Here is a 21,200-nt window from a genome sequence, read left to right as displayed (position 1 = left end):
GTGCTTTTTAAAATAGTTGGATTCTTTTGTTACTGTGACATGTTGAAGTAGTTGTGTGGAGTGAGTAAATTTTGTGAAGGTGTTTCAACTGTGTTCAAGTGAGATGGTGAGTACGGTTGTATTTCAATTGCAAGTTTAATTGATTTTAATTAACCCTTTATATGTTGCAAAAGTCACATATATGTTCCCTTTTTATTACGGATTGTTGGTTGAAATTCTAGTACGTTGGTTTTAAGTTGAGGGGTGGCTTCTATAGAGCAGTGTATCTTAATATTATGGATAGCTAGTGGTGTAGAAATTTTATTTTTGGGTCTATTGAAAATTCGTTACTTCAAATTGGTAAAATAATTTTGTGGATGTAATTAGAAAGAAATGTTACTCCAATAGTTAGGTTGATTGGATTAGACTGTTCGTCATTATTGTTTGATGCAAGCTATAAGTAGTACCATCATTGAGGAGTTATTGTTATGTTTATAGCTCTTGATTAAAGTGAGACTGAGAGTTTCGATTTTGGTTACTGTGTCTTTTACAATGGGAGGTAAGAGAGCGTTAAATTCTTGAGAGTGAGCTTAGTATGTGTTTGGGGTATTAAAGGAATGTCTTAATGAGAAAATGGTTATTAAGATTTTAAGGCTCAAGTAATTATGTTAAGAGTAAATCTCATTTTTTTTTTTATCAAGGCGAATTTCGAGAGTGAATTTGGGGGGCGAAATTCCTTAAGGGGGAAAGATTGTAACGAGTTGAATCAAATTGAATTTATTTATTTATTTATTATTCTTTTCGGCACCTATTTAGTAATTTTTTTAATATGTTTGTGGGCTCAGGTATTGATTGGAGTTGGATTGGTATGAATTTCCAAATTGTTTGATTGTGTAATTATTATTATAGTTGTGGTGTCATGGGCCATTCTATTTAAATTGGTGAAAATAAATTATATTACTTCTTGATTTCAACTTCGTAAGGCCTGTTTGGCAATTTTTTTATGTTTTAGTTTTAATTTTAATTATTCTTGGGTCTTGAGTATTGAAATGTGGATATAAATTTAATTTTTGGGATTTCATTTAATTAACCTAAACTATATTGTTTTAATTCATATTTGATTATGTTAATGGTGGGTTTAATCTCAGTTGGAGATTTATTCTAGATTATTAAATTTGATTCATTTTGGATCTAATTGATTGAATCACGACTCGTTTGTAACTACCTATTATTGTTGTTGTTGTTATTATTATTATCGTTATTATTTATTTTACTACCTGGGAGTTGTGAATATTTATGATGTGTACCATCAAATGAAATATATTTTGTGGTGAGGAAACAATAATATCATTTTATAAATTAAGTTACAAAATCTTATAATGTTGCTAATTGTACTTTTAATATATATATATATATATATACAGAGAGATGGATATAAATAAAATAAAATAATAATAAATGAAGCAAGCCCACGTGGGGGCCTACCAGGCTGCCTCCATTCCACCAACCTTCATTCATTTCTTTTCCTTCTTTTGAACCACAGAAACTCAGCTCTCTCTCTCTCTCTCTCTCTCTCTCACTCACAATTTGTTTTTGGACAGATTACAACAGTAGTACCTATAATTTATCTTTTCTTATTTTGATTCATGTTGTTTCAATTTAATCAATTTTGTCTCTTAATTTTACGAATTGTGTCATATTAGTCCAATAAATAACGGCGGTTAAATTTGATGGACAGAAATCAAATGATATTTCAATTTGGTCCTTGTAGTTTATAGAATGTGTCAATTTAGTCCTTGTTATTTTGACTTTTCTATAAACTATAGTAAATTGTTGGATACACTTAAGGTGTACTATCATTAATCATGAATTTAAATAATAATTTTAAGAGTAATGCTCACCAGTGATATATTAAATAGCACAATAATTAATAGCCCTATACAATAAATCCAAAATTTTTGAATTTTTATGGTTGTGTTTGAATCACAGATTTGAATAGAAATATAGAAAGGAAAAAAGAAAAAATGTGTGAAATATAATTATATTTTATTCACATTTTCTCTTTCTTTTTTTTTAAAATCGCTATCTAAATTTATGATCCAAACACAATTTAAAAAAAACTTTCATACTTTAGAAAGAATGAACTTTTGATCTTTCATAATTGAAAGGAAGAAAATTTTATATAAAATGTGCTTTAGATATATTTATTTGATACTTCTTTTAATTGCAAATTTAGCAATATGGTAAACAAAATTTTAATTTTTGAAAAAATCATGGTTTGATAGTTTTAAAATACTTATTTCTCAACTGTCTGGAGCTTGTTTTCCTTTTTGGATACTTGGACGTTAAAATGTGGCTTATGCACTTTATAGCGATTCCGATTTTGACCCGACCTTTGTTGTATTTCGGACTCGAGTTTCGTGGTTTAATATTGTTATTCCTGTCTTTTCCCTCATTTCCCCTTTGAGTTTGAGTGTTGGAGTGCCTCGGGTGTGTTTGGAACAGGTTGGTTACTAGTTGGTCCAAATTGTTGTTGCCCAGATTTTGGCTTCCTATGCTTGAGCCAACTTTGTGATCTCCCAGTACTTTTGCAGGCCTGCAAAGATACTAGGTGGGTGTTGTTCTCCGCTCGAGCGAGACTTTTTGTGCTCGAGCGATGGTCTCTGTCTGAAAAAATTTTGAGAGTTTGTATTCTGCGCTCAAGCGACCCTTCTTGCGCTTGAGCGAGGCGACTTATTATGTCTAGTCGCTCGAGCAACAACTCTCGCGCTCAAGCAAGCCTCGCGTATATCAGTTTGCTGCAGCACCTTTTTGCATCACTTTTTGATATCTTTTCACTCAGAAACCCTAAACCAGCTCCCTCTCTCTCTAAAATTTGACTTGCAAATCCACTAGGATCTAAAGATCTCTCTACCCTACTCCCTTTGATAAAAAAAGGTAGAACATCTCAAGATCTCCATTTTGATTCGAATAGAGTAGGGTTTGAGCGTCTTTGGAGTGTCACCCTTGCTTGGCTCATCTTCTCTCTTTGAGGTAGGGATTTCCTACACTTTCTTATGGGTTTTAACTTGGTCATTGATGGCTGTGTAACAATGGCATAAATTTGGGGCATTATGGACAAACCTAGTGTTTGGGTGCAAGACCAAAAGAGGGGTTTTAAATGAATATATTATAAATGGCTATGGGATTGAATATGAGGGTGTATTGTAACAAAATAGTTGATTTTGGCAAGTGGGTTGATATTTAGGAAAAATGAGAAATTGCCCTAAAATGATTCAAATATTTATTTTGTATAAATAAATGGAATTGGTATTGTAAATGTGAAATTGGATGGATGTTTATATGGATAGTGGAGTTGGTTATGTATTATCACTCACCCTAGGAAGTTTAGATACCTTATTTGTCTTGAGATTGAATATTTGTTCAGAAATATCTGTATTGGGCTATCGGTAGAGGATAACTATGGTTGTTGTAGACATTGCATGTAGATTAGGTGAATTGAAACTAATCTTTTATTTGTTGTCATTAAAAATCAATATGTTTTAAATACATTGTATATATATGATGTTTAGGAGGAGAAAGGGGATGTACTCCATGTTTGGGAGGAGATAGGGGATGGACTCCATTGAAATTAAGTTGGCTTGTGTGTCCAGAGTGAAAGTCCTGAAACCGCGCATATACATGGGTGCCGATCCCGCAGACGAAATTTTTCTAAAATGGCAAATTGAAGTGTTTGTGTGATAATTGTGTTGATTTGAGAACCACTGAAATTTAGTCTCATTTGGATTGTCTGAAAGATAATAAAATTTGCTCATGAATTGAGAAGAAATGAATTAACTTGAAATGAAATGAAGGAAAATGGATTGAGGTATGAAACTTGGTACTTTGTGATCATACAGAATATGAATATTTTGTTACAGACATTGTATATGCATATTGCACTTATATCTTTGTTTAGATTCATATATTGTGTTAGATTATTCTTATTGGGCTTTGGCTCACCCTACTTGGGAAAATTATTTTTAGGTGCTTGTGACATGCCTCCTCCAAGGACTTAGCTTGGGAGGACTTGTGAGCTGAGGGCTCCGCTTAGTTGTTTTGTATTTGATATTTGTACAAGCCTAGGGCTTTAGATGTATAGAGCTTAAGACTCCCTCTTTTATTGTAACCAAGCATAGTCTTGGAAAGCTGTAAGCCTATAGGGTATTTATTTTGTTAAGAGCTTACTTGGTATCATATACTATAGATTCAAGGTAGAGCTTATGAATGTATATCGCATGTGTCATCTCTTGTAATTGAACTCTGATTAATGAAAGCTTCACATCTTATTTATGTTACCTTATACTACTGTTTAGAGTGTGATCATCGTAATTATTTTGGAGGCGTTACACACTTAATGGAAGAAAAAGAGAGCGAGAAACAAAAGTATTCATATAAACGACATACCTTTTTAATTAGGTGCAATATGGTTTGATTGAGGTCGTTTATCCATGTCTTCTCCTTCTCTACCTGGGGACCACGTGTACTTTCCCTGCTTCACAAATACACCTTGCAACTTTGGGGTGCGTATGACTCCATGAGAGAAGGTTTTCATTTTAGGGCAATTGAGGACAGTGATGTTTTCTACCAAAGGAAATTCCCAATCATGAGTAACGTGGAAAAAACTCTTGAGCTCTGGTAGATCTTCGAGTTCCAAATACTCTAATTTGGGCGATGGAGTTCTGTTTATCCTTCCACCTTCTTCTTCATCTTCCTCCTTTGCAACTACTTCTTCCATCATCGAGCATTTATTCACTACAAAAAATTGAGGTTTTAGAAACTAAAATTTAGGGATAAAGTTATTTTTTAGGGACCAAATATTTTTGTTACGAAAAAGTGTCATTATTATATTTTTAGCAACAAAAATTATACATTAGTGATGAATTATTATCCTTTTGGGACCAAATTTTTTGTTTCAAAAAATAAATCATTTTGAAACCTAATTATTTTGTCCTTAAAAATCTATTTATTAGTGACATTTTTAAAATTTTGTCGCTAAAAGCTTTATTTTTTACATTTCAGGACGACCTTTTAGCGACTATCCTCATGACAAAAGATATTGGTCCCTAAATGTTTTTTGCAACAAAATTTTCAGTTTTAGAGACCAAAATATTTGATCTCTAAAGTTCTTATATGTTGTAGTGATTTATGACTAGCCTTTTTAGATGCACAAGATATCTGGCCATAAAAAGAGAGCACACATTTATCAAACTGCCGCAATCAAAGACATACAATTTAATTAGTTTGTTGAACGAGTTGGGCTGAAGTTGATTGCACCATATTTCGTTCATGTTCTGAAATCTATGGAGTTCTAATTCCTCCAAGCTAGGGAATACAACCTGCAAACCAAACAATTGCATTAACAACCATACTACTAAAAGTAACATAAAATGTTTAAAAAGGAGATTTATTGCTCTAGTGTCATTAGAGCATTCAACTTCTACCACTCACCGTTTCATCGAAGAGACTTTGTCCTGGGTTCTGGATGTGTTCAAATGATGTCGCCACTGTAGTAGTCACTTTAGGGAAGATACTCACAAGGTTTTGCAGATCATAAAGTTGCAGAATTTTCAATTGAGTGAACTCAATATTATCCACCAAAATTTCACCCCGGCTATCCTCCTCCCTTACAATTGCTGATATCATTTTACGTCCCCTTATTTCCAATTCTTGGAGTTGTAGGATACACTGCATCATGAACTATGTGAATAGAAATCTCAAGTTGTCGCAACCATCATTATGTAGAATACTTAATGGTGGAATGTACATAAATCCAATGGAATCTCTCTCTGAAATATGGTTCAATTGGGGTAGACTTTTTAATTTGAGAGATTTCAATAACGAGAATATCTTTGAGTCGTGTTCTGTACAGTCAGCCACTTCCAATTCAAACACTTTCTCTAGCAAACTTCAATCCTCGATAGATAGTTGTTCAACGTTTTGCAGCCTCGTAAGCAATTGTGCTTGAAAAACTTTGGGCAATTTGCCGCAGTGTCGTATCTGCACATATCTAAGCTTGGACAACGACATCGATGAAGGTGGACAGTGTCCCATCCCTTCTAGATTGTCAAGTTGCTCAAGTTGTAGCACCTCCAAAGTGGGGAATACAACCTGAAAAGAACTCATTCTTTTAGTTGTAGAATAATGGTAGTAGGAATGGTTATGAGATATATACCTCTCCGTACTTTGTATGTGTTAACTAGAACTTTTTTAACCTTGAATTTCAAATTATTGGAATAAGATATGCTTGCCCATTTCATTTTGTCACTTGAACCAAAACAAAAATAAAAAAAAATAAAAATCATACAAATCATTGTAAAAGGTAAGTAGCTTTGGTTTCACCAGTATTCTACTTCTTCATTTTACCTTCTCATTGAATTGAGTTTGCATGACATTTTGGAGGCATTCTGTTGATGTAGCCGAAGTAGCAATCACTTTGGGAAGAGAAAAGATAGGGATCATGAAAAAAATTTCATGAAACTGACCATGAAAAATTTATGACCCTTGGATTACCTTGATTAGTGTGTGGTGTTTTATTTTAAGTGTAATCCAAAGGTCATAAATCTTTCATGATCATTTTCATGAAAGTTTTTTCATGATACCTAGCATTGCTCCTTTGGGAAAGAAACTCACAAGGTTCGGTAGATCATAGAGTATCAAAATTTTCAATTGAGTGAACTTAATTTTATCCACCGAGCTTTTGTGCTGCCCTTTCTCATCTGCAACAATCCTTGACATCATTTTACATCTCCTTATGTCCAATTCTTGGAGTTGTAAGATACACTTCATCATAGAATGTGGAAATAGATATCTCAAGTTATCACAGTCATGAACATGTAGAATACTTAATTGTGAAATGTACATAAATCCAATGGGATCTTTCTTTGAAATATAATCCAGTTTGGGTAGATGCTTTAATTTTAGAGATTTCAAAAGTGAAAGCATCTCCAATTCTTGCTCCTTACAGTCCACCATTTCCAATTCAAACACCTTCTCTATTAAACTGCAATGTTCTATAGTTAGATCTTCAAGATTTCGCAACCTTGTGAGAAATTGTGATGGAAAAACATAGAGCAATTTGCCAGAGTGTTGTACGTGTACTTTTCTAAGTTTAGAAAAGGAACACACTGAAATAGGAATGTGTCCCAGCCCTTCCAAATTGTCAAGATCCTTGAGTTCTAGCTCCTTCAAGCTAGGTAATGCAACCTGAAAATAAAACTTTTGTTAGTGGTAGTTATAACATTTGTAGGAATGGTTATGGAATATCACTCTATCTCTGTCTCTCCTCTTGTAGTCTGCATATATGACAAATAATTTTTACAACTAAAATGTTTAAATGAATGAAATAAGATATGATTGGATTTTTTTTCATTTGGTTATTGAGACCAAAAAAATAATAATAATAATAATCCTTGACAAAGAAAAGAGAAAAAAGAGAAACAAATGATTGTGTCATTCAACTAAAGAAACTAACTATAGAATAAGCTACGTTCTAATAGTAAAATTTCCATCCATGACCAAATGACAAAACCATTTCTATAGATCTTAGCTCATTTCCAAACAAAGTGAGTGGCACGGACAGATCTAAGGTTTGAGCTTTGGAAGGAGTGAAACGCATGTAACTTTTCATCAAAAAAATTATTATCAAATTCTAAGGTCAAATTTGGCATAACCTAAATAATACAAAAAGTCAAAAAGTCACTATCCTATTTAAGTCACATCATCTTATTTAAATCACATCACCTCTCTAACACATCACATCAAACCCAAACCAAACCCAACCCATATAAGCCAATAAGTCAAAAAGTGTACTTTTTTATAACATCCCCTAACTAACCCTAAATTTTGATTTGTACCAGTACAAAAAAAATAAATAATATTACTATTAATCGAACATTCTTTGTCAATGTTATTGAGAACAAAAATATAATTAGATATATTTCTTATATGCATTAACTTAACAAAATATTAACTATTACTATGTCTCTGCCTAGTAAAGTTAACTATTTAAAAATATTTAATACATATAAAAACATCTATAATAAACTTAATATCAAAATCTTAATTAATATATTTCTCAATAAATATGATCAAGTAACTTGCTACAAAATCATCTTCCATCTTATTACATAGTTTAGTTTTGAAAAGAAATTATAATTGAAAATGTATGTTTTAATGAGTATAATGATAATCCATTTCAATAAGCAGTATTAAATTTTATTAACTTATTTTAAGAATGTCACATTGAAGTAGAAAATATTTTTATTTGCAAACAATATTCTTATTTATAGAGAATGAACAAACAAGAATGAATGAAAAATAAGATGTATAAACAAATTAAAGTGTAATTTATAAAAGAAGAAAAAAAAATTATAAATGATATATGAACAGAAAACAAGAATAGTAACAAATAGAACAAATAAAATAATGCAAGTAACTTTAAACAATATAGAAATATAACAAATATAATATATCAATATTTGATAAAATTCAATTGAAAATTATTTTTAAAATTTTGTAATGTAAATAATTTAGAAGGTGCGAATTACTAAAATTTTGAAAATATAAAGTATTTAAATTTATAATTATCTTACTAATTATTAGTATAATATGTATAATTTTAAAAAAAAAAAAATTGGGATGCGACCACCCCAACCCGCCCCAACCGACGCCCACTAAATCCATCCTTGGGGAGAGTGCTTAGGACTTCTAAGAAACGGTTATTCTTTGGTGACTTTTGTGTAGAATATTCAGTGATGCTTTCTTCTACTTTGCCACTTTTAGTAGACATGAGAGAGGAAAAAGATGTTTAGGCAATTTGAGGAGCAATTATTGTAAACTACGTTATTCTAGTGTTCTTTTATGCTATGATGGTGCTATTTTTTTAAGGCAAACTTCAATTTACTTTTTGGTTTACTCTAAGTGTGGTTTAGCTGCATATTATTTGAAAATAAACACAGAACTCCTTATGATTTATATAATAAATATTTTTTTAGGCAAAATTCACTTTACTCGGTTTACTTTATGTCTGGTTTATCCTTTGTCATTTACAAATAAGCACATAACTTCTTGTGATTTGTGAATTAAATTTTTTTTTTTAGGCAAACTTCACTTTACTCTTGTGGTTTACTCTATGTGTGGTTTACTTAATGTAATTTGGAAATAACCTAATAACTCATTGTAATTTGTGAACTAAAGTGTAATGTTAGATATGAAAGACATTAAAAGTCTATAGTACATTTTGCTCAAAAAAATGTACGGTACATAAAAAATCAATGGCTAAGATTGAGCCACATCATTAAAAGTGACCTGCTAAACAGGTCACTTTTTATAGTTATGAGTTAAAATCATATTTTTTCATAACTATAATCAAATTGATCATAACTTAGTTATAACCACATCTCATAACCAACACCATTTTGTTCATAACTAATATCACATATTTCATAATCATAATCACATATCTCATAACCAACACCACTTTAAACATAACAAATATCACACATCGCATAACCATTGATCACATATCTCATAACTACTACCCACATAAATCATAACCACATCTCATAACTAGTCCCTTTGAGTCATAACCAACATCACATATCTCATAACCACTAGTCACATATCTCGTAGCCAATACCTTTTTGTCATAACCAACATCACATATCTCATAACCACTAATCACATATCTTATAATTAACACCTTTTTACTCATAACCACACCACTTTGATCATAACCAACATCACATATCTCATAACTATTAGTTACATATCTAATAACCAACATCACATATCTCATAACCACTAGTTACATAACCAATATCTTATAACTCATAACCATTAATACATATAGCATAACCTCATCCTTTGACACCACTTTGCTCATAATCATTACCCATATATCTCATAACCACTAACACGTATAGCATAACTAAATACCCTTTGACATCACTTTGCTCATAACAATTACCCACATATCTCATAACCACTAACACATATACCCACATATCTCATAACCACTAACACATATAGCATAACCAAATACCCTTTGACACCACTTTGCTCATAACCATTACCCACATATTTCATAACCACTAACACATATAGCATAATCAAACACCTTTTGACACCACTTTACTTATAACCATTACCCACATATCTCATAACCACTAACACATATAGCATAACCAAACACTCTTTGACACCACTTTACTCATAACCATTACCCACATATCTCATAACCAACATCACATATATCATAACTACTAATCACATATCTCATAACCAAACACCCTTTGACTTGTAACTATACCATTATGCTCATAACCAAAATCGCATATCTTATAATCACTAATCATATATCTCATTACCTTTACCCACATATGTTATAACCACATCTCATAACCAGCACCCTTTGTTTCATAATCAATATCACATATATCATAACCACTAATCATATATCTCATAACCACTACCCACATATAGGGGTGTAAATTTGGCCCACGAGCTCGCGGCACACCCCAAGTCTACTCGTGTGCTAGGTAGGCCCAACTAGGCTCGAGGCTAAACCCAACCTAAGATATGTGTTCTAGAGCCCGGCCCGACCCTGGTGTGTTATGGAGCGTGACCCATCTCGTGAGCTCGTCCCGAAATTTTCTTCCCTATCTGGCTCGACTCGACCCCAATGGTTCCCTACCCCCTTTGTCAGTGCAATGGTAAAAAATTTAAATCAAAACAATTTGAAAGAATCATATAACCGTTAATTCCACCAACAATCAATTTTTATTTTATTTTACTATATATATATATATATAAATTAACTCTTCCCTCCCAAGTCCTATAAATACCACCCCTCTCACATTTTATTTCTCATAAACAAATCTGTCTCTCAAAATCTCATTCTCTCTAAACTCTCAACTCTCTCAATTAATTTTGAAGTGTCATCCCTAAGTGACAATTGCAATTGATCACCTATCTCTATTTTAGATTTATTTTTAGTCATGGTGTCTTCATTAAAGATAATAGAAATAATAATATACAAACGATATACTTTTTAAAATATCTATATACACTTATAGACATATATATATATATATATATATATATATATATATAATTTAACTAAATTTTAATAAAAAATATGCTGATAAAAATTATCTATGACGTGATTTTATTTTGTTGCACTAAATAATTTTTCTCCTAAATTTTTTTCCCAACTTTTCTTCATTTTTTTCTCCACTCAATTTTCTTTCTCTTGATTTGTCCTAGTTGTGCCTGAGCTCTCTCTATTTCTTAATCAGACTTCTCTATTTCGCTGAATCATCGAACGACCATCGTTGATAGTTCTTAATCAAACCTAGTTGTGCCACATTGGGGTCATTCATTTTAAATGGGTTGTTTCAGTTCAATGCAAAAAGTACAACAAGCCTTAGTGTACTTACCAATGTTGTGGCACCCAACAAACACCCTGAGCATGCCACGTGGCGAGCCTTGTTATTGTCGACCTCTTGTTTACTTTTATCATCGATGTTCTATGATTCGAGAATTTTATTTTTTTCATCTTGAAGAGTTTAGTTGGTACACCCTTCTCAATCTAGGGTCTTGGCCTTTTACAGCAATGAAAAGGATAAAGAAAGGTGACAGGCCTTTTACAGCTTTTAAAATTTTTATAAATATAAACTGAAAACTAAAAACAGAATAGTTACCAAACAGACCATAATATTGTAATCAAGTCACAAAGTTTTGTGATATAAAATAGAAAATACATAACTGCATCACTAATTGGCGTAACGAAATTGTTTAAAATTCTAGAAAATCACAAATGTCGTAACTAATTTCCAAAATTTCATAACATTAACCAAAAATTATGTAACTATCCACTAATTGGTGTAACAAAAACATCTAAATTTTTTAAATAATTTAATCACCAATCGGGATCTCTAATGATACAGATAAACACAGAATGTAATGACAATAATCAAATAATTTAATCCACGACTTATAGCCATGGAACAGAAAATGAGAGTTAGAGAAAATTAACCAATAGAGCGAAAGGAAAGGGAATATGAGTAAGAGAGACTGAACGGACTTGTCGTCTGTGAAAATAATGTCAAAGATGGTGTTGTTTCCGATAAGGAACATCGGAGATATCTACAGTGATAGTAAGGAATGAGAGAGATGTTTGATAGATGAAGAGAGCTAAGATAGCAAAACAGTACAACAAAATCGTAATATTCATTTTCAACAGTTCTATAAGATATGTACAAATTGATAAAATCATAACTACGGCCAAAGATTTGTATATGTATGAAAGTTTAGAGAGAATGAGAGTTTGAGAGACAAATTTGTTGTGAGAAATAAAATGTGAGAGGGGTGGTATTTATAAGACTTGGGAGGGAGGAGTTAATTTATATATATAAAAATAAAAATAAATAAAATTGATTGTTGGTGGAATTAACGGTTATATGACTCTTTCAAATTGTTTTGATTTAAATTTTTGACCATTGCACTGACAATGGGGGCAAGGAGCCATTGGGGTCAGGTCGAGCTAGATGGGAAAGAAAATTTCGGGGCGATCTCACGGGATGGGTCACACTCCATAACACACCAGGGTCGGGTCGGGCTCTAGAACACATAGCTCAGGGTCTTAGGTTGGGTTTAGACTCAAGCCTAGTTAGGCCTACCCAGGGCACGAGCGGACTTGGGTGTGCCACGAGCTCATGGGCTAAATTTATACCCCTATATGTGGGTAGTGGTTCTGAGATATATGATTAGTAGTTATGATATATGTGATATTGATTATGAAACAAACGGTGCTAGTTATGAGATGTGGTTATAATATATGTGGGTAAAGGTAATGAGATATATGATTAGTGATTACGAGATATGTGATTTTGGTTATGAGCAGAGTGGTATAGTTATAAGTCAAAGGGTGTTTGGTTATGAGATATGTGATTAGTAGTTATGATATATGTGATGTTGGTTATGAGATATGTGGGTAATGGTTATGAGTAAAGTGGTGTCAAAGGGTGTTTGGTTATGTTATATGTGTTAGTGGTTATAAGATATGTGGGTAATGGTTATGAGCAAAGTGGTGTCAAATGGTGTTTGGTTATGCTAAATGTGTTAGTGGTTATGAGATATGTGGCTAATGGTTACGAGCAAAGTGGTGTCAAAGGGTATTTGGTTATGCTATACGTGTTAGTGGTTATGAGATATGTGGGTAATAGTTATGAGCAAAGTGGTGTCAAAAGGTGTTTGGTTATGCTATATGTGTTGGTGGTTATGAGATATGTAGGTAATGGTTATGAGTGGTTATGAGATATGTGGGTAATAGTTATGAGCAAAGTGGTGTCAAAAGGTGTTTGGTTATGCTATATGTGTTAGTGGTTATGAGATATGTAGGTAATGGTTATGAGTAAAGTGGTGCCAAAGGATGTTTGGCTATGGTATATGTGTTAGTGGTTATGAGATATGTGGATAATGGTTATGAGTAGTTATGAGATATGTGGGTAATGGTTATGAGCAAAGTGGTGTCAAATGGTGTTTGGTTATGCTATATGTGTTAGTGGTTATGAGATATGTGGGTAATGGTTATGAGTGGTTATGAGATATGTGGGTAATGGTTATGAGTAAAGTGGTGTCAAAGGGTGTTTGGTTATACTATATGTGTTAGTGGTTATAAGATATGTGGGTGATGGTTATGAGTGGTTATGAGATATGTGGGTAATGGTTATGAGCAAAGTGGTGTCAAAGGGTATTTGGTTATGCTACATGTGTTAGTGGTTATGAGATATGTGGGTAATAGTTATGAGTGGTTATGAGATATGTGAGTAATGGTTATGAGCAAAGTGGTGTCAAAGGGTATTTGGTTATGTTATATGTGTTAGTAGTTATGAGATATGTGGGTAATGGTTATGAGCAAAGTGGTGTCAAAGGGTATTTGGTTATGCTATATGTGTTAGTGGTTATGAGATATGTGGGTAATGGTTATGAGCAAAGTGGTGTCAAAGGGTGTGGTTATGCTATATGTATTAATGGTTATGAGTTATGAGATATTGATTATGTGACTAGTGGTTGTGAGATATGTGATGTTGGTTATTAGATATGTGACTAGTAGTTATAAGATATGTGATGTTGGTTATGATCAAAGTGATGTGGTTATGAGCAAAAAAGGTGTTAATTATAAGATATGTGATTAGTGGTTATGAAATATGTGATATTGGTCATGACAAAAAGGTGTTGGCTATGAGATATGTAACTAGTGGTTATGAGATATGTGATGTTGGTTATGACTCAAAGGGATTGGTTATGAGATGTGGTTATGATGTATGTGGGTAGTAGTTATGAGATGTGTAATTAGTGGTTATGAGATATGTGATATTAGTTATGACAAAAAGGTGTTGGTTATGAGATATATGACTAGTGGTTATGAGATATGTGATGTTGGTTATGACTCAAAGGGATTGGTTATAAGATGTGGTTATGAGATATGTGATCAATAGTTATGAGATATGTGATATTTGTTATGATCAAAGTGGCGTTGGTTATGAGATATGTGATTATGATTATGAAATATGTGATGTTAGTTATGACTAAAATGGTGTTGGTTATGAGATGTGGTTATGAAATATGTGATATTAGTTATGAACAAAATGGTGTTGGTTATAAGATGTAGTTATAGCTAAGTTATGATCAATTTGATTATAGTTATGAAGAAATATGATTTTAGCTCATAACTATAAAAAGTGACCTGTTTAGCAGGTCACTTTTAATGACCTGGTTATGAAGTAATATGGTATAAGTAAATAATTGAATATAACTAAGTTATGAGTTAATATGGTGATAGTTATGACTAATATGGTATAGGTTATGATATAAAATCATATAAGTTCATAACTAAATGTATGGTACACCTAAATGTACCATAGCATCACCCAACAAGTCTGAAAGACATGCCAAGATGTAATAGGTAAAACACAAATAGATTAAAACACAAGAAATATTAAAGTGAATTTTGCCTTCTAAAACACTAACGAAATATTTGTGGTTTGCATAATGACGTTACTTATGTACAAGTATATTTTAGTCTTTTAGTTTACATTTTGGTTCACAAACCACAAAAGATTAATTCCTAAGGACAAAGGAGTTATGCACAAATAGGTCAAACTACAAGAAATTAAAAAAAAAAAAAAATTTATGTTTCAACACAACTATAGCGATTCTGGTTTTGATCTGACCCTTTTTTGTATTCTGGACTCGAGTTTTATGGTTCTGTATTGTTGCTCTTGCCTTATTTCTCTTTTCCCTCCTTGAGTTTGGCTTTTAGGTTGTAGTGGTTGTATTTGGAACAAGTTGGTTGCTTGGTTTTCAGTTTTTTGTTGCCTAGAATTTTACTCCTCCACTCAAGTGACGCTTCTTACGCTCGAGCAGGCTTTGTGAACTCTCAATACTTTTGCAAGTCTGCAAAACTACTGGGAGAGTGTATTCTACGCTCGAGCAGTGCTTTATGCGCTTGAGCGGGCTCAGCTCGAGCGGTCTTTCTTGCGCTCGAGCGTTGGTCTGTTGTCTGCAAAACTACTGGGAGTGTGCATTCCGCGCTCGAACGTCACTTCTTACACTCGAGTGGACTGTGTATATATCAGTTCGCACCAACACCCTTCCACATCACTTTTTCATATCTTTTTCTCTCAAAACCCTATATCGTTACCCTTTCTCTCTAAAACCTACCTGCTCGTTACATTTTCACCTAAATCTAGTGGTTTCTCTACTCGTGTGCCTTTGTTAAAAAGGTAATGCGTTTCAAGAGCTCCATTTTGGTCCGAACGAAACTTGGTTTCGGCGTCTTTGAAGTTCCTCCATTGCTTTCTTGGTCTTCTAAGTTTGAGGTAGGGACTCTTTACACTCTTTTATGAGTTTTAACTTAGCTATTTGTTGATATGTAAAAAATATTGAAATTTGGGATGATTTTGAACAAACATAGGGTTTTGGTTTAAAATCAAAAGAGGGGTTTTCAAATATTTGTACTAAAAATGGTTATGAAAGTAGATGTGAGGTTGTGTTGTAATAAATTTGTTAATTTTGATACACAGGATGGATTTTGGAAGAAAATGTAGTTTTTCCCTAAAATGTTTCAAATAGTTATTTTGTATAAATAAATGAAATTGATATTGAGAATGTACGGGAAAGAAATACACCTTCTCGTATAATCCTGTTGACTAAGTCCACGCTCCTCCGTACGACGTCGCTTTATCACCTGAAAACACAAACGTGAGCTAGCCGGCGGGTGTGTGCCGGAAACCTCTCCGATGCCTAAGTCAGAAAACTTGACAAATAGACTAAGCTCTATATTTTCAGGAAGCAAAATTATGTTGTGTTCTGTTACCTCCTCCGAGGTGATGTTTGTGAGCTTTTATAGGTTTCGAATGGTTCAATCCTAGTAGGACTCGTACTCCTCCACGCAGAGTCCTCCTAGGATTCATACTCCTAAGGATAATGCTTATCCTTTTACACCCCCCTCACTGCTTAAACCAAGTGAGATGGTTTTTACCATGGCCGAACTACAACATGACCGAAATAAAACTGGCTATGCTGAGCCACAGAGAAGGCCGAACCACCCTTACTTCGGTTCCACCTTTTACTCCATCCTTATCCCGGTTTTCTCATGTGCAACCCATGGTGTGTTTAAACCGAGCTTCCGAGTAGCAAGGTTCTGACCGTTGTAACAATAATACGACGTGACCGGACTAACTCTGAGACCGGCCTAACTCCAAGTTGCCTTCGGACCGGAGTAGCTATATCTTCCTGGGCCGGAGTAACTACACTTCTCCTGGGCCGGAATAACTATACTTCTCCTGGGCCGGAATAACTACACTTCTCCTGGGTCGGAGTAACATTGCGGCCTTTCCAGTCCTTGGCACTTTGGGCCACAAAGCCCATCACATAGCTCGGCCCAATTTTTACCAAAAATTACCCTCTCAGAGAATATGAAATTGGATGGATATTTATATAAATGGTAGAGTTGGATATGTATTACCACTCGCCTATGGAAATTTGAGTAATTTATCTTTTTTGGAGATTGTATATCTGTTTAGAAATATCAGTTTTGGGCAATCGGTGGAGAATAGTTATGATTGTTGTAGAAATTACATGAGGATTAGGTGAATTGAAACTAATCTCTTATCCATTGTCATTGAATATGACTATGCCTTTGATACATTGTAAATATATGATGTTTGGGAGAAGAAAAGGAATGTACTCCATGTTTAGGAGAAGAAAGGGGATGAACTCCATTGAATTAAGTTGGCTTCTGTGTCTGTCATGAAAGTCTCGAAAACCACGCGTATACATGGGTGCCGATTCCTGCAGACGAAATATCCGTAAAATGGCAAATGAAAGTATTTGTATAATGGTTGTGTTGGTTAGAAACCTACTGAGTTGTACCCTCAGTTTGGTTGTCTGAATGAATTGGTGAATGACTCGTGAATTAAGATAACATGAATTGAGATATAAAGCTTGGCATGGCATGGTTTTGCAAAGGAATTATAAATGATTTTATCTTGGGCATTGGATATGCATCTCATAGTTATATCTTTGTTAAGATTCATATGTTGTGTTAGATTGTTTCTACTGAGTTTTGACTCATCCTATTTGAAAAAATCATTTTTAGGTGCTATTTATTTTATATTTAACTTTTGTACAAGTCTAAGGCTTTATTTATATAGAACTTATGACTCATTTTTTATATACCCAAGCCTTGGCTTGGAATGATGTAAACCCTTAGGGCAAATGAACATTTATTTAGCTTTCATTTCTTATCGCCACTTGTCATAAATGCTGTAAATTCAGAATGAACTATTTATTAATGTATATCGCATGTATCAACCTTTTGTATATCAATTTTGATTAATGAAAGCTTATCATTTCGATTATGTCATCTTGTATTAGTTGTTTGAAATTGAATTATTGTAATTATTTCGAAGCGTTATAACAACATTGGTAAGATATATATACATATTGAATATTTATAGTGTAAAAACTGATTCCTTATCGATATAATAAAACATAAATATATAATGTAAAAAATGAATAGTTAATATTTTTATGCAAAAATATATATATACACATTTATAAATATTTATTAGGAAAATTACATTTTATACCCCTCATCTATTGTCGTTGAACTAAAAGTTTGAACACTTAACCCCTCTTTTTTATTTTTATTTTATTTTATTTTTTCAATTTGTACCTTCATGTCAAAAATAATTTTTCAACTATATCTACCACTCAATATCGCTCTACACCTACAATTTAAAAAAAAAAAGTTTAATTTTTAAGCTAAAATATAGTTTTTTAGTTTTTTTTTTTTGGATTAATTTTTTCGTACTTTAGTAAGAAAAAATTAATGTTTAGATGCACCTAAAAAGTAAATAATATTTGTGAAATATCTTTAAAATTTCACTAATGATGAAAAAAAAATGCTATATTTTGTATTTTGTCTTTAGTTAAATTTTTTTTAGAATTTTTCATAAATATTTACTTTTTAGATGCATCCAGATTACATGTACCTAAAAATAAAAAAGTTTTAACTAAATATGAAAGAATTTCATTAAAGACAATATATATATATATATATATATATATATGAAAAATAAAGAAAAAGAAAACTTTGGTTTAGTTTTTAAAAACTAAACCAAACAGACTGATAATGCCATTTTAGGCATTCCTTTTGAAATGTCATGTATAAGACACATGTCAAATTTTCATTTATTTAAGAGACATATCTTTAACAAAATATTTACATTGATATAAATTTATAATTTGAAGTGATAAATTTATTATTTTTTAGTTGAGGGAGTCAAGTGAGATTGGGTGATAGATAGTTCAAGAGGGTAAAATGTGATTTATCATATTGATGAAATGGTATTTTCATCATTAAAGTCCAAATTGAAAAAAAAAAAAAAAAAAAGTAGAGGAGGAGAGTTAAGTGCTACAATTTTTAATTGAGGAGAGCAAAAATCATATAGTTGATATGGATAAAATGCAAAAAAAAAAATTGGTCAACAGACGGGAGAATAATTACAAATATAAAATATATTTGTATCATCAATCAAACTACTAAAATGTAATTTACTCATATTTGTTTGGATTTTTTTTTAATTGCGTGTGAGCATGACTTTAACATGTCATATCCATATCTATACTTCTGGATATACCATATTAATTATTTGAAAAAAGAAATAAATAAATAAAAATCACACATGAAGTTGCTCCATAAGACTTTGATTGGTAAAGAGGAGTAGGGGCTCCCGATTTATGTTGGGAATGGGAGAACAACATGGGGTTAAATAATTGGTGATTGGTTTGGAGTATGGCCACGTGGTGTTTCGGGATTATTGAATAATTTTCCCATGAAGTTTATCTCATATTTGGTAATGCTAATCAAAGTTTTCCTTTAGAAATTTAGATCTTATTGTATAATCACGTTTTATGACATAGTATTAACTTCTTTTTTTTCTCCCTAGATTTCAATTTTCACTTTTTTTTTTTTATAAAATTTATTTACCGCAAATCTTATTAGAATGAAGAAACTATGTCAAAGTGGAACAAACAAAGTTTTGCAAAGGGTAATTGAGATGCTTCTATGGATTCGTTGTCCTCATAACAAGAATAGCATGATTACTTATAGAAAAAATAAAGAAAGAACAAAATAAAGAGAGAGAAGACATTAAGAAAAGAAAGACATGTGCACATACCTTGTGGGGAAAAAGAGATAGGAAGGTAGCGTTGTCGTTTTCCATTGACTCTGAAAACGGATTACTGCTATTGAGGAAGAGCCACTTGAGTTGTGGTAGTTTCCGAAGACTCAATTTCTTCAATTGAGGGAACTCAATCTCGTCAGTCCCTCTGCAAAAACCAATGAGCATTGATAGACTCCACAAAGTCATGGATTCTAACACTGGAAACTCCATCTTGTTTGCTGCATCATCTTCTCCTTTTTCCTTCCAAATAACTTCTTCCATTCTATCACAATTTTTGATTTCAAGATGTTTTAGTTTTCCAAAAGGGCCGGTTGGAAGTTGGTAATGACATATCTTTCTTAAATTCGGTAAAAAATTGAGCTCTAATTTCTCCAGGATAGGAAAAATATGAGGACTAGCATTAGGTGTACACGGGACCCATTCCATTGTATTAACAAGACATTCTGGTGTAGCACAATCAAGAATTATTAGTTTCTTCAAGTGTTGGAGTCCTTCAACTCCCTCTCGAAACAACTCTTGCACTGCATCTTCCGAACCCATTAACTGTAGAAGTGTGTTGAGGATCGGGGGCACACCAGGGAACTCAAACAAGCAATAACACACAAGTTTTAACGTGGTTCGGCAAGTCGCCTACGTCCACGGGCAGCGGATTCACTATATTGAGCAAAATGGTGAATTACAACACTCTCTGTAATTCTCTCTCTCTTTGCTCTCAACTCACACCTCTCAGCTCCACATCTGATATCTATATCCTCTCCCTCCCGTCTCTATTTATACACAAAGGAGTAGGTGGGAGAGCCCTCATTCTTTGACTTTTGACATGAGGTTGGTGGCCTTCCATTGTTGACATGAGGATCACCCCTTTCACATGGGGTGACCTCCAGAATCTGTAGCCAATTCAACAAATCTCCACCTTGGCGAGGATTCTCTTATCCAACATAGTGATCGATCAACACTGCCATGCACCCGAAGGTGCTCAGTTCCGAGAGATGTTGACCAAGTCCAAACAATGTTGGAACTTGATCCCAGAAACTACCTTTGTGAGCATATCAGCCGGATTATCTGCAGTACCAATCTTTTGAAGCAGAATATCCCCTTCATTCACAATTTCTCGGATGAAATGGAAACGGACATCAATGTGCTTGGTGCGGGCATGATGAACCTGGTTCTTTGCCAAACAAATGGCACTCTGACTGTCACAAAACACCTCAACGTGCTTCTGAACAATTCCCAAGTCTTCAATTAACCCATGTAGCCAAATAGCTTGCTAAAGGGCCGGTAAGTTGGAGGTCAACGCTTCAGTCAACGGTGGCTTTGTCAATTGGTATCAGAGCTCGGGTTGCGAAAAAATCAAATTTTCCCGAAAGTGTCCAGATTTTGAAGTGCTCAAAATCCACTTTTGACCATACCAGGAGGAAGAAC

The 21,200-nt window shown here is 33.1% G+C and overlaps 1 protein-coding gene across 1 annotated transcript; it reads right to left on the bottom strand.

The window, feature by feature from the left end:
* Positions 1 to 6,597: 6,597 nt before the first annotated feature.
* On the bottom strand, positions 6,598 to 20,326 carry LOC145796420 (uncharacterized). The gene is made up of 2 exons (XM_082881527.1): positions 19,773 to 20,326; positions 6,598 to 7,224 (listed from the first exon to the last, which is right to left on the bottom strand). The coding sequence occupies exons 1-2, from the start codon at positions 20,316 to 20,318 to the stop codon at positions 6,598 to 6,600; spliced, it is 1,173 nt and encodes a 390-aa protein (XP_082737653.1). The 5' UTR covers positions 20,319 to 20,326.
* Positions 20,327 to 21,200: the final 874 nt, after the last annotated feature.

The sequence above is a fragment of the Camellia sinensis genome, chromosome 7 (assembly GCF_055761805.1).
Source record: "Camellia sinensis isolate YWXY chromosome 7, ASM5576180v1, whole genome shotgun sequence".
Classification (NCBI taxonomy): domain Eukaryota; kingdom Viridiplantae; phylum Streptophyta; class Magnoliopsida; order Ericales; family Theaceae; genus Camellia; species Camellia sinensis.
Note: the sequence above shows the minus strand (reverse complement) of the source record. Positions and strands in the feature narration are given on the sequence as shown.